Source organism: Tympanuchus pallidicinctus, unplaced genomic scaffold (genome assembly GCF_026119805.1).
Source record: "Tympanuchus pallidicinctus isolate F22 unplaced genomic scaffold, pur_lepc_1.0 scaffold11, whole genome shotgun sequence".
Taxonomy (NCBI): domain Eukaryota; kingdom Metazoa; phylum Chordata; class Aves; order Galliformes; family Phasianidae; genus Tympanuchus; species Tympanuchus pallidicinctus.
The window spans coordinates 21979962-22001517 of record NW_026294627.1 but is presented as its reverse complement, the minus strand read 5'-3'; the positions used below and the strand labels follow the sequence as shown (position 1 = coordinate 22001517).

Below are 21556 nucleotides of genomic sequence, written 5' to 3'. Positions count from 1 at the left end.
AAATTGATATCATCAAACAAATACAAGCATACCATAATTACTTTACCATGTTGCTAAAACACAGTCAGTGAGTTCATTTTGGATCTGTGTTCTATCCTCTAAATTCAAGGCACAGAGACAAAATTCTTCAAAGACAGATGTCCAAAATAATATCTCTAAAATACACCCTTTGGAGGTTTGAACAATCTTGTACATACAGGCTTATTATTTTATTCCTGTTTCGGATATCTATAGGTTCAGATCTGAAACATTTAGGTAATTTTTCTCCAGAAGAGTATTCTATATATGTTGCCTTTATTGTAATGAGCACCATCTACCTTAATCAAGTGAAGGACTTTGTGTGTCTTGGGAAAAAACTGATCTGAAAAGTATATGTGTTAGTATTAAACAGCTTTTCCTCTTGGGCTTTGTCTTTCAGATTATTTGAAACGCTGCAGTCATTATTCTGGTCTATATTTGGACTCATCAATCTATATGTGACCAATGTGCAACCAAAGCATGAATTTACTGAATTTGTTGGGGCCACCATGTTTGGTACCTATAATGTAATCTCTCTGGTTGTTCTACTCAACATGCTAATAGCCATGATGAATAATTCTTACCAGCTGATTGCTGTAAGTTGTTTATTTATAACATATACTGTCTTTCTGTTCCTGCAACCCTTTTTTTTTTTTTTTTTTTTTTTTTTTTTCTGGCAGTAAATCTATTTTAAGTATAGAATATAGATTTGTTCCAATTATTTTGTGCTTTTGAGGAAGGGCACAGAAATTAGACCACAACTGGACTGGAACAGGGGTGAATTTTCCCAAAACTCAGAATGGGAAAGAGGTGACTCTACTGTAGACGCCAACTAGTGGGTAGAGAAGGGTGCCTTGGAGGTGCCAGCAAATGGTGCAGGCTTCAGCACTGCCTGAACTACACTGTGCAGCTCTTGTCTCAAGAAAGAGACTCTGTCACAGATCGTGCAGTCCCTACTTTATTTTTCACATGTTGATTAACCTTTATAACATTTTTATTGTTGGATTCTTGTACAACATAAATAAACAGTGAGGAGAAATTAATTGCTTGAATTTCACATACAATTTTGGACTCATTAACAAGTGAAACAAAAGGTCAGGACTCTTCATCAAGCAGTGTATTTTTTCTCATTTCATGAAAACTGTGTTTATTGTTATCAGAGCTGTTGGCTTATTTTTAATTCTCAGCTGACTATTAATGAGACTAATGAAATTCATAGTATGATAATTCAAATATAGTAATGCAGAAAGCAAGCAAATAGAAGAAAGCCTCACATTGTTAAGACTTTTAAACATTTGTTTTTTGTTATTTTTTTCCTGAAGTTGTCCACAAAAGAAATGACTACGTGTGTTTAACAGTTGTTGTAGTAGTTACAGAGTTAGTATATAGTTATACACAACACCATGGCATACTAACATTCACAAAAACACATATTGCAGGCAGAATACTTTTCTCCAGGAATGTCTTAATAACTGTTTTGATTGTAAAAGTATATATGGCTAAATATTAAAGTTTAGGTTTTATCAGTGGTTGAAGTTCTTGGTCTCTGTGTCTGTTGTCCAAATCAAACCTTATTACTTTACATTTCTTGTTCTGCTGCTAAGATTTTGCAACTTTTTCAAGCCCTGGGTTTTGATTATTTTTTTAAATTATACAATAGTATATAATATCCAAAAGAAATAAAATTTCAAACTAAAAATCAAAACATCAACAACCAATTCCAAATATTTAATTTTGAAGTAGTAGAAAGAGAAGGATATAAAACTCAACAGACTGAAACAGCCTCATCATTTGTGGATAAACTATTTATGAATTTCTGAGGCTGGAAGCTGAGAGTGTATGAGGTTTGCAGACTTGTTGAAGCTGCTACACAGCAGAGAAATTAGAATGATCTGTGTGGAATAACGATGAGCTGCTATTGTAACAAAACATCTCTATCAGAAATGTAGCATTTTTTTTGCTTGTAATCATCCTTTCTTGTTTGAGTGATTGTTAATTATGTAAAAGCCTGTAGCTAAGCAAGAAAGATTGAAAGCATATACTGTATGCATCAAATATCTCTTTACTGGAGTAAATCAGCTTAAGTTTTCTTTGTGTTAAAGACCTTCTTTGAAGAAGGGACAAGAAAATTCATTAGTTCTGGGATTGTTCTAACTTTAGGTTCAGCTTTCCCAGAGGTTTGTTTCGCCTTCTTTGTTACAGCAACATGTGTGCTTCTGTTGTGTTTCTTCTGAGCAGGATCATGCAGACATCGAGTGGAAGTTTGCTCGGACAAAACTCTGGATGAGTTACTTTGAAGAGGGAGGGACTCTGCCCACTCCTTTCAATGTCATTCCAAGCCCTAAGTCCCTCTGGTATCTGATTAGGTGGTTATGGAGACACCTGTGCAAGAAAAAAATTAGAAGAAAACCTGAAAGTTTTGGAACAATAGGGGTAAGTCTTATGTTCTACTCAGCTTTTAGTCCTCCTCTTTTCTATACAGTAAAGTATTTCTCAGCCTTGTCAGAGAATAGAGGCCTCTAAAATGTCAAGTACTGTGGATAGGAATTACATAATAATTCTCGCAGAGAATAATGGTGCTATTTTTTTTTAATATTCAAGTCAATGTATTTGACTAAAGAGAAAGCATCATTGGATTTCTGCACAGCAGTATGAACCATGATGATGCCTCATCTAAAGATAGTGCAAGAAAGATTAAAAGCAATACAGACATCAAGGAACATTTGTCTATCACTCTCAGAGTTCTAGATGATGCTCCAAGTATCACGATGCAAGTACCATTGACATATCATAAAGCACAGAACTGTGTATAAACTACCATGGCATATTCTTTGTATCTCTTTGTCTCTCAACGTGTATTGAAATGAGTTTTCCATAAAAGCATTCTTACCAACAGCTGTTTCCATTAAAGAAAACATTTTGAAACGTAGCCACTTACTTGGAATTGCTTACTTGAATTTACAAGTTATTTCAGGATCACATTACTATCCTGTTCTATTAGCACTCATTAGAAGTAGAAATGTCTACAGGGAAAAAAGTAAAAAAAAAAAAAAAAAAAGGAGAAAGATGCACAAAGGTTTCAGCTAGATAGAGTTGATTTCCTTCATAGTGATTTGTTGTGTCTTGGCTTTAGGAGAAAAATAATGTCTATAACACATCTCTGCTTCAGTTATTGAAAAGCAGTGCTTGTAGAGCCAAAGACGTTTAGGCTTATGGTGCTGCTGTGACAGTGCAGGGCTGCAGTGCTGCCCAGGCTTGGGGGCACATGAGGCTGGTGGGAAACAAAGCCAGGACAGCTGATCTAAACTGGCCACAGGGATATTCCATACCATATGACGTGGTGATGATGCTGAACAATAAAACTGGGGGAGCTGGCTGGCAAGCTGCTACTTGAGGGCTGGTTGGGCATTGGTCAGCAGGTAGCAAGAAATTCCATTGTGAACCATTTGTTTGGAAATGCATTCTGTACATATAAAGATAATTATAATCACTATTATTTTTCCTCTTTTTTCCTGGTAAATGGTTTGTATTTCAATCCATGAATTTTACTTTTTATTTATTTTTTTTCTGATTCTCATCTCACTGGGAGCAGGGAGTGAATGAATGGCTGTCTGTGTGATGCTGAGCTGTCTGCTGGGTTAAACCACAACAGTTCTGCATTTGGATTCAGTAGATATTGTGTAATATCTCAATCACAGTTTTTCTCTGGTAGACGCAATGGATAAAGTAGATTTGAATTCTCTCCTAACTTCAGGTGTCCACTTGAGACCTTTCAGTCAGCAGCTCAATTTTCAGGCAACAATCTGATCCATAAGCAAATAAATCTCTCTAGGAATATTTTCTGCATGTTGAATAAAAAAATCAGTTGCATGATTAACTAGTCCTCAGTAAGGCAATGCTAGCATAAATAAATAAACAAATTAATCTATTGTGAGTCAAACGTGGATGATGGCTTTTTCATTATAAGTACGTGGTGTGTTTAAATGTTTTCACTGTAAGGAGCTCAAGTAGCAAAGCATCAAATGAGAGTATATGAGTGTCATGTAAGAGGAAGAAGACAGGACTGTAGTCCTCATGCTATTAACCCTGGTTGCAGTATACCAAAGAAGCCAAGAGTGTGGTTCAATTATTTGCTGGACCATTACTCTACAAATTTCTTTTTTTTTTTCTTTCTGTGGCTCTGTTTCTAGTTCCTTGACAAAGTGAGTACTAAGCCTATTTTTTTTTTCCTGTTTATTCTTCTGTCATATCCTGGCATTCAGTTTTATCACCAGGTACACCTCGCGGAACAAGTTCATAGAGATGCACAGATGCATGATAAGGAGGCAGTACAACTCATAAAACTAAATCACATTTCCTAAACTGATGAATAGATTCTCTTTGTACTCTTTGTGAAAAGCTTCTAATCAGGCTTATTGCAATATCATGATCTTGCTGGCATTCTGAAAAGGAAGTGTGCTTCGCTTCACTGTTGTGTTCGTAGATATGCAAGAGCCAGAAAAAGAAGCTTGTAAGCATGAGTATGATATTGAAACAAACTAACAGCAGACTGTAAGAAAGAAGCACTAAAAAAAAAATCCTTCATATTACTATTAGAAAAGCAGCGTAGAAAAATAAGTAGTGATTCAGATAGAAATAAAAATAAAAGATAATTGAGAATGAATGGTGAAAAAAATGAGAATAGAGCATCTTTGTGTAAGCTAGCAAAGAAAAAAAGTTTAAAGTTGAGGAAAATGTGTGATTTTTTTGTTAGAAAAAGAGAGATTGTTGTACTTGTGTAGGGGGAGAGTGGGCAGCGCTGCTAGGCATTTGTTAAGCATTCAATAGGGATGATTAGCTAGTGTAAACTGATAGAGTGATATTAAATCAGTGGAGAAATGCCAGTTCATAGCAGCTGAGGATCTACAGTTGGTTATCACAATACCCCTGACTGACTGGGACAGATCCAGAATATCTTATCCATCCCATCAAAGCCTTCAGGACAATATTCTCTGTCAGACTTTCCATCCAGGATTCTTTTTCCTTTGTTTCCCTTTCAACTTGCAGCTCCGCAAGTAAATTTATTCCTGGCTGTCTAGAAGGAGGAAGAAAGAGGCAGGATGCTCTCAACCCTACATGGTGAGACTAGGGGGTTCAGACAGACCACCAGGTTCCAGTAACTGCCTCCTGCTGGGGTGCCTAAATAACAACTGCTGGACAGAGCAGCTTAGGTTTTGGAAAACTGCTGCAGCAAAGGGTCAGTGAATAAGGAGTGTATATACAAAGCTGATTGGGAATTATTCCGCATTTAAAACCACGGATTTTTTAATTTTTATTTTTTTTTTAATGAATGTATACCAGCTTCAAAGAATCTTTTGTTGGGAAAGACTTTTCAGCTTCAGGACAGAATTTCTGATTGGAGCGCATGCTAAGAATAGCAAATAGCTTGGGCTATGGGAGATCCAAATTCACTTCCATTCTCCAGTGTGTATTCAACTATTTTTGCCAAGCAGAACAGCACTGACAGGAGACAATTCCCATCCCAAAGTAGTGAATACCCTGGAGGAAAAGGTGGTCCCATGGGAAAAAAGAAGAGAAGGAGGTGAACCTGGTTTTCCCTATGATTAGGATTTGGACAGCTAATAACTGAACTAATTGAAAGCAGAGGAGATGGAGGAGGGAGAGATATAAGGATTTTTTGTGTGTGTGGTTTTTCTTTTTTCTTTTCTATAAACAAACAAACAGAAAAAAAAAACACATTGTTTGAGGAGCAAAAGTGGAAATCATGAAGCTCTATGAGACAGCAGTGCTATATCCATCACCAGTTTTCTACAGTTTTCTACTACAGAAATAGGCACTTAGCTGCAAGTATATCTGAAACCCTTCTGAATGAGTTTTCACCAGCTGAGCCACCAATAAACCAGAATTCCAGCTGCCTGGAAGAAGCGAGTGGCCTTGGTTAACCAGACAGATTCAGAGTATCTCATAAAACTACAATATTCTTCAGTTAGCTTTTCAGGTATAACAGGAGTCCCAACATGGCTGTCTGATTTAGGAACATTTTGCATTTTTTAAGCCCACTTATACATTCAAGCTCCAAAGTGAACTAAAAATTGAGTTTGCACTATGCCCTATGATTTCTGCATAGGGAAAATCTGTCTGTAGATACCAGAGCATGACAGCCACTGTTCACTCAGGTCTACACACAGTTCAGATAAATAGTATTGCAGACACAATTGAGTTAAGTGAATTTTCCCAATAAAGAGGTTAAATCATTGGAGGAAAAACATGGGCACACCATCATAAGCTCAGAGTTTGTCCTGGAGGAATGTGCTGTTTTCAGATAGTGAAAAACTTGTTCACATCACCCACAGCTCAGCCTTGGGTTCCCAGAATTTTTCCAGTTATCCCAGCGAACACCATCGCCGATTAAATTTAGAAACACTGTGCCCTTACAAACAAATGGAAGTGAAAAGTTATCTGGGGCTTTTGTCTGAGCTTAAGTGACAGCTCTCTGACTTCAGCTCACTGGAATCTCAGCCTCAGATCTACAAGATAAGCTTTGCTGGGACCTACTTGTCTTCACATGAGCCCTGTATTATGATCTCTGATACCTTTCCTATGACTGATAGTGGGAAAAAAACCCTATAAACTCCTGTAAGGCTCATTTTCTTAGGTCAGCTAGATGGATACTAGATTGTCTGTGACGTGGAACTCTGATTTCGAAACATTTTTTTTCTGAAGCCTCTAAATAATGTTTGCTATTAGAAAGCAGCGATGTACTGCAGTGTTTGCCAGTAGGAATAACAGTAATGGGAATCCAAAGGCTGAGTTAGTGCTAGAGAGTGCATAACAAATTACTGACAGAATATATCTGTCTTGTTAAGCTTGTCTTGCCAGTTTTCAAGAACTGGATATAAAATAACGCATTAAAGAAACGGCACCAAAAAGCCAGGAGTCATGAATCAGGAGTGAACTGAGGATGTATAAACGTGTATCCAACAATCCACTCCGTGTGTGTATGTATCTGCAGATATATATGTATAAGAATATAGAAAGAATACATACATATAGATTTATGTTGGATTATATACATAATGTATGATGTATATATAAAAAAATTAAAAAGATTATACACAAGTAGAACTCATAGAGAAAGGATTCAGGTTCAGGAGAATTTACAGCAGGTACACAAAGAAAAGATTGATGTGACTCATACAAAGAAAGAAAAATGTCAGTGGAGATCGAATCATTGAATCACAGAATCACCAAAATTGGAAAAGACCTCCAAGATCATCCAGTCCAACTGTCCACCTACCACCAGTATTTCCCCACTAAATCATGTCCCTCATTACAACACATAAACATTTCTTGGACACCTCCAGGGACAGTGACTCAGCCGTCTCCCTGGGCAGCCCATTACAGTGCCTGACCACTCTTTCAGAGAATAAAATTTTCCTAATGTCCAACCCGAAATAATCTGATAATTATGATAACTAGTTAACAATGGCATGATTGCTTGGGAGGACCATTTACAGCGCTTGTTACAACAGAGATGTTACATGAAAGAAGAGAGTCTGCAAGGAAGCGAGGAGCTTCTGAAGAGAGATGATTAATTTGATTCTCTTTGACTGTCCTGTGTTTCTGGAATCCTTTGTCATACTAAGCTGCTGAAGAGGTGGGTGATGGGGTCAAAGAAGATTTTCCATGGGACATCAGCTTTCTCAAAGGCTGTCCAATCATGCTGGTGGCACATTTTAATGACAACTACAGCTGGCTTCTTTGGTACAGGAAGGCTGGTATGTTCACATGTCGTTTACTCGCATTTCACCACCATTGTTAATCAAAGATCTACCTTTTCAGATTACAGCACATCCTTATTTTCTGTCATTTTGACATATCCCAGGTATGCAGCATTCTCTTCAGCTATTATCACAAAGTATCTCCTGCACTTAAAACTCTGAAATAACAATGTGTGCCTCCCTTTAAGCTATTTAAAGTATTTCTGTTAACTTTGTCAGCTCACCTTAGCAAGAGCCAGTTTAGTAATGCAATTCTATTGATCAAGCTGAAGTACTCCTGACTTCCTATGGGCTTTAGGTGTCTCAAGGCTACTCTTGTTAATCATCTGAAATCTATTGTTATTTTAGAATAGAAGAAATGTAAGTAAAGAATTCCCAAGATTATACTGAAGTAATTGTGTTATTTTCCTCAAATTCCATTCCAATTTGTTCCTGGTCAGTCACCAAGAAGTGTTTTATCTATAATTTTAAGTATTCCAGGGGATATAATGGAAAGGATTTACCAAGCATATCTTTAGTGTTTTTTGTGTACCTGATGTTTAGATAAATTGCTTTTTTTTTTTTTTTCCTAGCTACTTTTTCAAGCAATCTACATGATAATGATTAGTATTTGTCAGAGAAAATCTTCTTTCTTATTCTCTTAGCTTTCTTTCTCCAAATGGAAATGATGCAAATTCTGAGTCAATACACTGTTTTGTACTATCCCTGAAATGTTTGTTGCTGAAAACTAAGAGAAGAAATAGCACCTTCCACATGGAATGGAAGTCAGTAATCTGGAGCATGTTTGTTGTATAATCAAGGACCATCTCACAGGAAAACCTTTCTGTCCACACAGACAAGATCTTGTCCCTGTCGTATCATGCTTCCATTCCAAATATGGGAATATATCCCATCATAAATTCATCAGATTATTTGGGTATTTGTCAGAAAGAAATGAGGTCAAAGGAATTTGAATTCATACTTTGTAAAAAATATATTTTTGATAAATAGCTCCCAAAGAAGTAATATAAACCGTGGCATTTTTTGATTGCTAGAGATATTTTTCTTCCAAAAAAATACAAATTACTCAGAATGGCACAAACAGGATGACCAAAATAGTTTTCGGTGCCAGTAAAACTGCTAAGACTTCCTACAGTGTATTGGTGCCACCCACTGGAAAGTGATGAAATACTGCAGTAACACAGTCTCGTATGATACTGACATCACAAGACTGTTTCCTCCTGTGTTGCTATTTTTCAGTCAGATTTAATTTTTATTCCTTTGTCAGTCACAGTTTCCAGTACTTCATGCACATAGCACAGCAATTACTTGAAACAAATTTTGAACAACTGCAAGTTAGGCTGAGTAGAGAAAAGCTGGCTGAAAACCAACTAAGGAAGAGATAATTGCTGTTGTCATTTTAGGTGTAGTGTCTTGATCTTCAGATGTGTTTAAGTAAAGATTCATTGCACTTTGAGAAGGATGCAAAAGAAGATTATGAACTGAATCTGAATCAGAATCTGAACATGTAAACTGGAGTTAGAGAACTGATGGGGTTAATAACTTGGATAGGCTATGTGTCTGCATATTTACCTTTGCAGTATGTATGTACAAATGCATCATTAATTGTATTCTCTTGCAGCTTCTCAGAGTTATTGATTGAAAATTATTGTTAGAGAGAGTACAACTGTTCTGGACATATTATTACTTAAATATATCTGTTTGTATACTCATTTCAAATTCCACTTTTTTATCATGGCATAGACTAGAAAAGCCATAGCCTTTGTTTCTGGGAGTTTCAGAATTGTTTTTTAAAAAGGATAAATCAGATTGAAGTATTTCTTGCTACAGGTACAGATTAAACCTATGCCTTTATTTCACACTTCATTGTAAAACAAAGCAGAGAACACAGCAACTGCAGAAAGCAGTTTACAAGAAATGAGCTAGCATTTGTTTTATTTATAGGAGTTACTAGCTTCACCTGAAATTAAGTGTGTTTCATATACACCTTAAAGTGATTTTCCTTCTGCCTGTGAGTCAGAGCTTTTGTTGAGAATTCTCATAATGCCTCAGACTCCCCTGGCGCTCTCTCAGCAGGAGTGAAATATCTCCATCGTGTGGTCGGCAGAGAAAAGCCTGAAAAATAATCCTGGCTAGTGGTGTAGATGGTGGGAGGGTATTGTCCTTCCCATGGCTACGTTGTCCCTTCAGCAGTGATGGTGGACAGGAATTCCCACCTCTCCTGTAAACTCTCATATGAGGAATTTCCATCTCGTCTATGAATATGACATAAGATGCAGAAACATCACTTCAGGTTGCCCAAGGAGGTTGTGGATGCCCCATCCCTGGAGGCATTCAAGGCCAGGCTGGATGTGGCTCTGGGCAGCTTGGTGTGGTGGTTGGCAACCCTGCACATAGCAGGGGGGTTGAAACTAGATGATCATTGTGGTGCTTTTAAACCCAGGCCATTCTATGATTTTATGATCTTTTGGAAAAATCTTGAAGGCAAGGTATCTATGAATAAAGCCCTATCTCGTGGTAAATGTACTGAACAATTAGTAAATTATGATTTTTCCCCTTTTTATTTTCTTTTGCTGAGCACGCAGGTACTGCAACCCTCAAGTTAATTACAAAACAAAATCAACCATAAAGCAGAAATATGTTCCCAAAATGGGAAAGTGGTAATCATAAATAAATTACTAATCAGTTGCAAGCAAAAAAAGGTGACAAAATACCTTATTGTACTTGGCTTACACAACGGAGATTAATTTTAATGAGTCTCTTGAATATCGTTCTATCCTGTTTTAAGACATTCTAAGTGTTCTACTTTGTAGAAATATAACCAGTGGTCAGACTCGTAGTTTTCTAATCAGCAGCAGATAGAAGAATCCAAGTGAAAAAGACAAAGTGCACTCTTTCACCAGTCAGGGATAATTAAGTTGGAGAATAAGAGAGATGTGACTCAGTATGTTGAGGACAACAGTAATTCAAGGACTAAATAATTCAAGGCTTTTTTTTTTTCCACCACCTTTTTCTGGACATCTCATAGATACAGCAGTATATGCAAATGCAAAATTTTCTTGAAGCTTTTGCTTTACTTTCATCCTGCCACTCTTCTTTTTGCTGTTCCTGATCATAGTCACTACACTTCTTACTCTCCTTCCTTATCAACAACAAACTCTGTATCTCATAGCTGAGCTGCTGTCTTCTGTGCTTCCGCGTCTATCAAGAGTCCTTTTAACAAAGAACTAAGCAGGGAATTTTCTCTTTTAAATGGTTTTATATTGTAGGCTTTGGATAGCTCTGTCTTAAATGAGACATAAGGAGACAGCCACAGATACCACCACTTGTATGCCAAGCTCTTCTCAATTCCTGCTGTCTGTGCGAGTGTGTTACACAATCACACTGTTCTTCTATATCAGATTTATGACTTTCAAAGTCATCTGCAAGCAGATAACCGGCTGCCACACCACACTCACATCAATGCCAGAATAGCAGCACATTGATGGAAATGTAGTAAATCCACTTAGCTTTTTTAGTGACAGCATACTCCCTTCTGTAAAGCTAATGACAGTCTTCAGTCCAACACTGCCACTTTTTTCGAAGGATACTGAACAATGTCTTTCACCTTGTTAGTTACCACAAATTGCGTAGAGTTGCTGTTTTACTGTGCTGTATTTTATTACCAGGCAGAAATTCATGATTTTTGTTGTATTCCATTGTTTTCTTTTTTTCAGAGACGTGCAGCTGACAATCTGAGAAGACATCATCAATACCAGGTAAAGCTGCACATTTATTTTTTTGGCAATTTTTTTTTTTTTTTTTTTTGCTTGTGCCTCCAAAAGATCCTGTTGGGAGAGGAGAGATGGAATAGAAGGGAAAGGTTTCTGAAGAAAGTAGAATAAAAGAAAAAAGAAAAAAAGAAAATCCGTGTTTATTTCATTTTCTGCAAAAGAGTGTAGAATATTTGTTGTTGAAATAACAGCATTAGAAAAGTAGTCTAATTGTGGGTTTAAAAAGGATAGTTTCCTAAAGAAATTCTAGACTAACTAACATTTAATCCATTTCAACATGGATTGCCTTTAAAAAAGACATGGACACTCCCACCTCCCTGCTGGGATCAATTGAGAACATACATGTTTCTTACCTGTTTGTGCTCTATCAGTCAGCTCTACATCTCTCCCTCTCCAGTTCTGCTCACCTACCGAGAGCTCCTTAATAATACCTCTGCCTAGAGGGATTGATTGACTCCTGCCAACTGCTCTTCTCCATCCTTCTTGCTTCTGTCTCTTGATTTTGGGAGATTATTGTAGCATAATGGATAATTTCAGATCTATTTTCCATTTTTTGTTGTGTTAATGGGGTGCATATCCACCAACATGTGAGTTGTACACTTGAAAAATTGGAAATGAATGGATTCCATATGGAAAATAACTATAAATCAGGACTTTCCAACCAGAAGAAATGACAGCTGTGGAGGGTACAACAGGAGTCTTTGAAATTATATAGAAGGTGAATACACAGCAGCTATTTACCATCTATCCACAGACTGGACATCAGACATGTAATAGGCTGCAATAACAAGGCTGTAGGCAGCACACTGAAGAAATTGGTTATTCTCCTCCAGCCCACTCTTGTACAATTGTATCTGAGGCAGTGTGTCCTGTTTGGGGCCCCCTGCTACAAGAGAGATGTTTCAAACTGGAAGGAATCCAGCAAAGGGCCACCAAGATGGTTAGAGGGCTGACATAAAAGGAGAAGCTGAGATCTGTGTTTGTTCAGCATGAAGTAGGTTAAGGGGGATCTAATTGCTATCTCCAATAACACAGTGGGTGGTTAGAGAGAGAAGGGAGCCAGATTTTTCTTGGATGTGCACAGAAAAAGAGCAGGAGTCAATGGACTCAAGTTTCCAGAAGGGAAATTCTGTAAGGAAAATCACTGTCACATTGAGGGTGGTAAAGAACTGAAAAAAAAGCAGCACAGGGAGGCTGCAGCATCTCCATCCTGGGAGATATTCAGCACTTGATTGGACCTAAGCAACCTTGTACAACTGCAGTGATAGCTCTACTTGGAGTCAGGGATATGGATTGGGCTCCTCCAGACATTTCTTCCAAATTAAACAATTTTAGAATTCTTAGAAGTAGAGGGAAATGCTGGAAACTATCAGAGAACAGATTATTAAAAAAGGAAATTTAAAAACAAGGAGTTTCACTGTGGCTTTGCTTTGAAATTCATCAGCAAATTTGTGGATGCTGAAAGTTTACATGAATTCAAAACACATAGGGAAAACCTGTTGCAGGCCATTAAACCTAAGGCTAACATTTCTGATTCACAAGGTTCCTGATTCTCAGACTGCAGAAGGCTTGAAAGAATACAGCTGGAAATAACATTACATGACTGTACTCCACTTGCACTCCTCATTAAGTATCAGCAACTGCTCACTGTAAGAGAGCAGGTTACCAGCATGAGGTATGCAGTTGGTCAAACCCTGTGCAGCCATTCTTAGGATGTTTAATATCACTGTTAAAAAACAGAGGGGAAAAAAAAACAAAAACAACTGTATCTGAGGTCTGTACATTTTTTGTCATGTTCCAAAAGCACAAAAAGTTGAGCAGACCTAGTAAGCATAGATTTAGTAACTATGAGCCAGAAAACTAACACAATGTTTTATGTTTTTAGGAGGTTATGAGAAATCTGGTTAAGAGGTACGTTGCAGCAATGATTAGAGATGCCAAAACTGAGGAAGGGCTGACAGAAGAAAATTTTAAGGTATGTATTTAATTGTATGTTCATAGATATTTTAGAAGACTGTGAAGCACATTTTTCACAGTCCCCACCTGTACAATTGCACATATCTTCCTCCATAGAGCGGTGTCCGTGTGCTGATGGACCACACGCAGATAGTATTGCTATAGACTACTGCAACAACCCTTGCTTCCTGGAAAATAATCACTTTTATCATCTAGTTTGAGTTACGGGGTGAAGAGAGGGAAGAACTAAGGGCACACCAAAGTGGGACTAAGGGTGTGCAAAAAAGTATTTGGTAATATAACATGCAAATAGTTCCACCGTAGGAAATACAGATTATGTGCCGTTGAGTGCACTTGCACTTTTGTATCAGAACACATTTTGTATGGCTTAATAAATTGAACACTTAAATAAGGAGTCAAATATTAAAATCTGTTTAATCTGACAAGACTAAGTGAATGGGGCCGTATGCACCACAACTTTTACATAACTGTGTATTTTTAGCGTTAAATATTTTGTTACTGTTAGTGTCTCAACCTTCAAATTTCCAAAATGATATTCATCAGCCTCAACTTTGGCACGCAGAAGATAAAGAAAGAGCCTGAGCTAGTTGCTCTCATATTCTCATATAGAAAATGAAGAGATAGACACCTTGTAAAAGCAAGATGTCTTTTCCTAAGATAGGCCTTTAAGGGACAGAGATCAGAAGTTGTACTGGCAAGAAGCATCCTGCAGTGATTAACTCTTTTCTTTGCTGCCAGCTACCCAACATTGAGGAGAAATGCACAAAGTCCTGCCTGCAGTTCTTGCATTCCACTCACAGAGAAGCTTGCACATACATATCACTCATAAGATCCTCATAGAAAAGCTGTTGAATTACAGGCTGAATAAGCTGAACAGACAGAGCAGGAGAGCAGGTAGTTGGTTGTGCAAAAGCTAGCTGGACACTAGTAATGAGCAGAGTACCCCAGGGGCTAATACTGGGTCCAGTCCTATTTAACATCTTCCTTACCAACCTGGATGCATCCTCGGTAAATTCATGGATAAGAGGATGGATTAGAGGGAATGACTGATTCACCAGAAAGCCAACTAGAGGGATCTGGACAGGCTGGAGAGATGGGCTGATAGGAACCCCATGGAGTTCAACAAGGAGAAGTACAGAATCCTATACCTGGGGAAGAATATCTGCAGGTACTGAAACACACCAGGGCTGCACAGCTGGAAAGCAGCTCTGTAGAAAATGGCCTGGGGGTCCTTATGTACACCAAGTGGAACACGAGTCAGCATTGTGCTCTTGCTGTTAGGAAGGCTAATGGTAAATATATATATTTTGGCTGCATTAGGCAAAGTATGACCAACAAGACAAGAGAGATGGTTCTTCTCCTCTATTCAGTGTTTGTGAGGCCATTCCTGGAGTGCTGTGTCCAGTTTTAGGACTTTCTTCTGCATCTCTTTTGTGAGGAGAGGCTGAGAGATTGGACAGTTCAGACTGGAGGAGTCTTGAGGGGATCTCAGTGTCCACAAATACCTGAAGGGAGATTGCTCAAAGTATGGAGCCAGGCTCTGTCACTGGTATCTACTGCCAGCACAAGAAGTAATGGGCACAAACTGGAAAACAAGTTCTGTCTAAACATCAAGAAGAAATTTTCTACTGTATAAGTGACAGAGCTGCCTGGACATGGTTCTGACCATTCTGCTCTGGGTGTCCCTGCTTGAGAAGAAGTTGGGCCAGATGATTTCCAGAAGTTCTTTCCACCCTAAACTGTTGCATGATTCTGTACGCCTATTGTGTTTGTGTTTTGGGGATGGTGATAATATCTGATCTATCTAATATCTGGCATCAAAATGCCATTATAGTGTTGAGATAATGCAGTTCAGCAGATTAGCTGCAGGTGACAAATTTGTCCTTGATCCTTTCTCCACCACTGTCAGTGATCTCTAAAGCACGATACATTTCCTCTGAAGACTCCCCTGATGAAATTGCTGGTCACTTTTTTTGCCTTACTTGGAAGATCTATTAAGCAGAGTCTGCTAAGTAACTTGAACATCTCAGGTTATCCAGATGACGAAGCTCATAACTGATCCATAGCATAAGCTTTTTATTTTTTTAATTTATTTTTTGTTTATTAATTAGAGGAAAAGTCACATTAGGTTTCATTCTCTGATCTTTCTTCCTGAACTAATCCTCTGATCTTTCTTACTCATTTCTAGGAGTTAAAACAAGATATTTCCAGCTTCCGTTTTGAAGTCCTGGGTTTGCTAAAAGGAAGCAAGCTTTCTAATGTGCAGACTCCAAAAATGAACAAAGATGCTGCCTCTCTGTCAGAAACTGAAGAAAAGAATGAGAGTGAAGGAAACAAGAAAGGAAAGAAAAAGGCATTCAGCCTTTTTGATATTACAACAATGATTCACCCACGATCAGCCACAATTGCCTCTGAAGCACATAACGTAAGCAATGGCTCAGCAATGTTGGTGTCAGAGTCCATTAAGGAGAAACAGAAGCGTGTGAATTTTGTAACAGACATAAAAAATTTTGGGTTATTTCACAGACGATCAAAAACAAACTCTGCGGAACAGAGTACAAATAAAATATACACTGTTTCTGAAGAAGTTTCCCGTCAACAGGCAGAAGAACAATGTGAGAAAAATGATGAACTGGAAGAGGGAGAACTGACTATGAACTGCGAAGTAAACACCCAAAGTCCTGATGAAAAGTGCATGGTAGCTGAGTTGCAAAATGACAGCAACACTTTGGATTCACAGGATGAAGGAAGTATTTGTGCTTTAGAAACAGAGAAAACGGAGTTACAAAACTCAGAGTCAGCCACACCACAGGATCAGCTGGACAAGGAATCAGACATTAGCACTAACTGTGATGGAAAACAGGAAACCATTGAGCAGGGTGACTATGTGATAACCAGGTTGTGATGCTTACAGGAAGAAGCATTTACAAATATATATATTTTGCATAGTGCTTTTGGGGGGGAATGTTTTAAGAACATATTAGCATATGCAGAATTACACTTTATAGTACTCAACTGTGGCACATGATCTTGTAACACAGGAAACAAGAGAAAGATAATAAAGGGACCTTCTGTTTTGTAGCCTGCTTTAGCTTTCACAATTTGTTTTACATTTTTTAATAAATGGAAGCATCTTGTATTCTTGTACTGTTGCAATAACCCACAGAAACTTTTTAGCTATCTTTTTCAATTTCAACAAAAGCAATTTCTCTCATATGATAGTTGACTCCTACGATAAATATTTTTCTATGCAAATAAAAAGTAGCTTCAGAGACTTGTACGCCTTTATTTAACTTTGTAGGTTCTTAAAAATTCTGGGCAACATAATAATCGTAAGTGGTTCCTGTCAACATATGTCATGTCAAGCTATTAGAATCATTTATTTAAATTGCTAGGAACTTGATTTGCTTCAAAATCTATAAAGAAACAAACTATAAAGTATATTCTTTTATTTATTGAAGGAATATGAATACCTGTAAATTTTGAACAATCAGTCTATTTGATTATTTAATTACAGCTTCTCCCACTCAGCAAGAGATTTATTCCCTTCCTGATGCCACTGTTAGAAATACACCGGATTTGAAGACTGTAAAAATGTATCTTATAGCAAAAGAAATATTTGTGTCTTGCTAAATTTTGATGGCGGATTACTTCCCAGGAATCCGTAGTCACAACAGCTACTGCTTCTTCAACCATTTCTTTTTCCAAATGTGGACAACCTATGCACTTTAATGTTCTGCTGCTTATTAGCTTTTGCCTTCACAATACACTTGTATTTGCTGAGAGAAAGATATATCAGGAATAAACAAGCAAACAGTGATCCCCTGAGTACCTTGAAAATGTGGCAGTTTGCTGAGAAGTTTTTAAAGAAAAACCTGACGAAAGTTCCTTTGACAGCTTCAGAGTTTGGGGGAACCTGATTGGAGGTTTTATAAAATTACTTAGACATTTAAATGTATAAAGAAAGTCTAATAGTATTTTTCTTAATTGATAAGTGACTTCTTGTCTTAGTCAAAAATGGTATTTTTAAAATTAAACAGTCTGTTGCTCTTTAATTAGTGACTGGTGTCCTACATTATTAAAAAATTTACAACTGACCTAAGAAGGAACACCTTTGAGCTTCCACACCATTCTTTGTCTGTGGAGACATAAAAATACCACAGCACTGTGGTCATTTCATTCTTAACATCCCTGTCCCTACTTTAATAGATTTTGTAGTTCTTTTTTGCCGGTGGTAAGAAACCTGCCCGTGCATACAGCACACCTACATCCTATATTCCTAGGAACACAAAACGTGCAGAAAATGAGGACAAAACAAATGGAATCCATGACATGTTAACTACCACCTTGTAGGATATGACCTAAAGCCATACCAGTCTGGACATAAACTGTCCTTTTACTGAACTGAGTTTTGAAAATCCTTTCATTGATATACATTTGGGTGAGTTTTTCCGCTCTGCTTCACTCACATACTACTCTGTATGAGCTCACATATTGTGAGCTTCCTTCCTGTACATGCACATGCGCCATGCACCTAGGAGTGAATTCACAGAGCCAAAATGGAAAAGTGGGACAAAAGGTCTGTATTGCTTTGCAACATTGTGTTTACACCACATTTGATTACTAAGTTATGGCTGATTTCCATCTTGGCGTCTTGACTGCGCTGTGGACCCCTTCTCCTCATCTCTTCCCTTGTCCACCGTTAGATTGTGAGCTCCTCGGGGCAGGGCCAGAAGCTTTTCTGTCTGGAAAGCACCTGAATTATAACAAGCGTATCAAGAAATAAATAATAATAATGATGAAATAACTTCATATCATTTTTACTAGATCAACTCTTAGAGAGTTCTTTTTTCTACTGTAATGTCTGTGCTAAGAATGACGTAAAGTCAATGTGTCACATGTATCTTTTGTTATAAACTTCTCTATATCCCAGTTTTTCTCCATCACAGATTTCATAAAACGATTCACAACATATTTTATAAAGGCCAATACTGTCATTTGGGATATACAAGTTTGCCAGTCCAGAGATGCTGGGTTGATTTTCATTTTAAAAACTTTGCCTCCTTTCTTCTTTCTGGTGTGGCACCTTGTCATACTGCCAGTTTGAGATGGAATTACTGACTCAGCTAGTTGCCTGATTTTTTGCAGTCCAGCACAGCACAGAGAAAGGCACCATGACAAGTTCTGATCTTTTGTTACCACTGACAAATAAAATGGTATGGCCAAGGGCAACCATAGCATAGGTTTCATTGTAAATGATTTCCATCATAAAACATAAAAAATGCACTAGTTCTTTACTACGAGGGTGGTAGGGTGTTAGAACAGACTGCCCAGATAGGTTGTGAATACCCCATCGCTGGAGGTGTTCAAGGTCAGGTTGGATGGGGCCCTGGGCAGCCTGGTCTAGTATTAAATGTGGAGGTTGGTGGCCCTGCCTGTAGCAGGGAGGTTGGAGATTCATGATCCTTGAGGCCCCTTCCAACCCAGGTTGTTCTGTGATTCTGTGATTCCAGGTTCCTTGTTAACAGCAAATAATGGTGACTAGTTAAAAAATAAAAGTATAACAAGATCTCGATACAGAAGATTTCTCTCAGTGGGAATGTAGAGATAAATAGTATGAGTGCAATGATATAAACTGGCATCTGCAATTTTACTACAGTCATGGCAGAATTTAAATTTATGAGTTGCAAAAGTGGGACTACAATTTGTGCTCTTTTCTGTCATCAAGAATTACATGCTCCCAGTAGACAAAGGCTTGAATGCATTTCCCTTCCTTATTACTTATCATCATTTCTAACAACTCAGAATCCCAACCACACTATCCTCTCACTAGGCAAATTCAGAACAAAAGAGCAGTCCTTCCTCCAAAGACACATTCCTACCACTGTTTTCATTCCAGTCAAGATATTCCAGTGAGGGTATTTATAATCTGATCAGTATCATTATCAGAACAAGGAAATCTCCATAGGTCTAAGAGCTTTCTTTACATGCTATCTTGCCATCTTAAGAGACTCCTTCAGTGGTACAAAATATTTTTTCTTCCTACACCTGTGAACTTCCCAACAGAGCAGAAGCATGGAACAGTTAACATGAAATATCAGCCATGAGCTGGGGCCTCACTATGCTTGTCTAAGTCTTGGAGTAGATATAAGACAGAGCAACAAAGAGAGAACAGATAGAATGATAGAAAAATAGAATTGAGTTGGAAAGGACCTGTAAATGTCATCTAGTCCAACTCCCTTGTAATAAACAGGGACATGTCTGACTCCAGGATTTGCAAAGCAATAGCTGTACTGGTTGAAGCAAATGTCCACCTGTTTCCAATAGGCACCATGAAGTGATACAATTTTTCCTAAGAAATTATCAGCACAGACTGGGCAGGATGCTTAGCGCAGAGCCATGATACTGCATTGTGTAGCAAAATTGTAAGATTTTTTTTTTCTTTTTCAACCAAATATTAAGGTATATCAAATAAAATATACCTCAAATCATCATCTGTTCTATTTTTATGTGATTCTTAGGTGATCAGAGTTCTCTTTAATCACAAATACGCATCTCATTCTGTGAAAATAGGTGAGAGCATAAAATGTGTCCAAATTTGAAATGGCGGTGTTGTTTTTTGTTTTTGTTCTTTGTTGTTTGTTGGTTTTTGTTTGTTTGTTTACTTTGTGAATAGACAAAAAAAGAAACAAAAAAAAACCCCCAAACAAACAAACAAACAAAAAAGCCAACCAGCAAAGAACCCTCCTCATTGAATGTTTCAGGAGGACATTTGTACCAAGAAAGATTTGGAGGTGCACAGAGCAACATCCAATATGCCACAGCAGAGATATTATAAAGCTTTGTAAAACAAAGCATGCTTTCTCCTTCAGCAAAGTGAAGAGTGTTGAAGATAGTTGTCTCTGTCTGGAGCCGCCATTAGCATCAATACAGGAGGAAAACACATACACACACAAAAGCATGCAAATTCCTAACAAAAAGTCTTCTGAAATATAGCTTGACGTCGTGAATTAGAAAACAGTCAAAATTTGAAGTGAATTTGCATCAATATTAGGCTGTTCAGAATGTTCAGAAAGCATCTCTAAAATTCATACTTTTTTTGGTGAGGATGAAACATCACCTGCATACCATATCTTCAAAAAGACAGTGTAAAAGCTTCTTACATCTGCGTAGAATCCTAGAATCATTGTGGTTGGAAAAGCTTGCTAAGATCATCTAGTCCAACCATCAACCCATTCCCACCACACCCACTAACCCACGTTCCCAAGTACCACACCTACATGTTTCCTGAATCTTCCAGGGACAGTGAGTCTATCATTTCCCTGGCTGGGCAGTTTGTTCCAATGCCTCAAAACCTCTCTGTAATAAATTTTTACTAATATTAAACCTGACCATCCCCTGGTGCAACTTGAGGCATGTTTTACTATGCCACCAGGATGGCCAAGGAGGGCACTGCAGATATGAAAGCCATGTGTATGCATCAGAAGACTCGCGCTGCAAGACCCGGTGAGCCAGATGCAGGTCACTGTGCTACCTCTGTGTTGTGCAGACATCAAGTCTGGTAGATGCCTCCCAGGGAGGAGCCACAGCTCTACAGCTGATTTTAGTCTTGTTTTCTCAGTCCAAAGATTGAGGCCATTACAGTTTTGACTGGTGTGTGCCAAATATCTCGTGCATCCTGATTACATGAGTCTCTGGCACAGTACTGATTAGGTATATTAGATAGGTCAAGATTTCACAAAAAGACCCACAATAATGTTCTTGACCTGAATTTTTCTGTGAATAAATAGTGTATAAATAAATAAATATATAAATATAAATAAATATAAATAAATATAAATAAATAGAAAATAGTTTCCTGACAATACATATGTTTCTCATAGCTATAATTATAGAAAAGTGTAAAAAGCAGTTCTATTAAATGCGCCCCCGAAGTTCTTAAACAGAGGATTTGAAACAAAAGTATCTTCCTTAACAGCATCCTTGAACCACATTCAGGAGGATAAT

At 37.8% G+C, this 21556-nt stretch overlaps 1 protein-coding gene across 1 annotated transcript in view; it reads left to right on the top strand.

Moving 5' to 3' along the window:
- Positions 1-18351, top strand: part of TRPC4 (transient receptor potential cation channel subfamily C member 4) — a 139897-nt gene extending 121546 nt beyond the window's left edge. Inside the window, exons 7-11 of the mRNA XM_052671340.1 lie at positions 419-614; positions 2257-2451; positions 11516-11557; positions 13458-13547; positions 15738-18351. Of these exons, the coding sequence (XP_052527300.1) occupies positions 419-614; positions 2257-2451; positions 11516-11557; positions 13458-13547; positions 15738-16454 (1240 nt within the window). The 3' untranslated portion in view covers positions 16455-18351. The remainder of the gene's footprint in view (positions 1-418; positions 615-2256; positions 2452-11515; positions 11558-13457; positions 13548-15737) is intronic.
- Positions 18352-21556: the final 3205 nt, after the last annotated feature.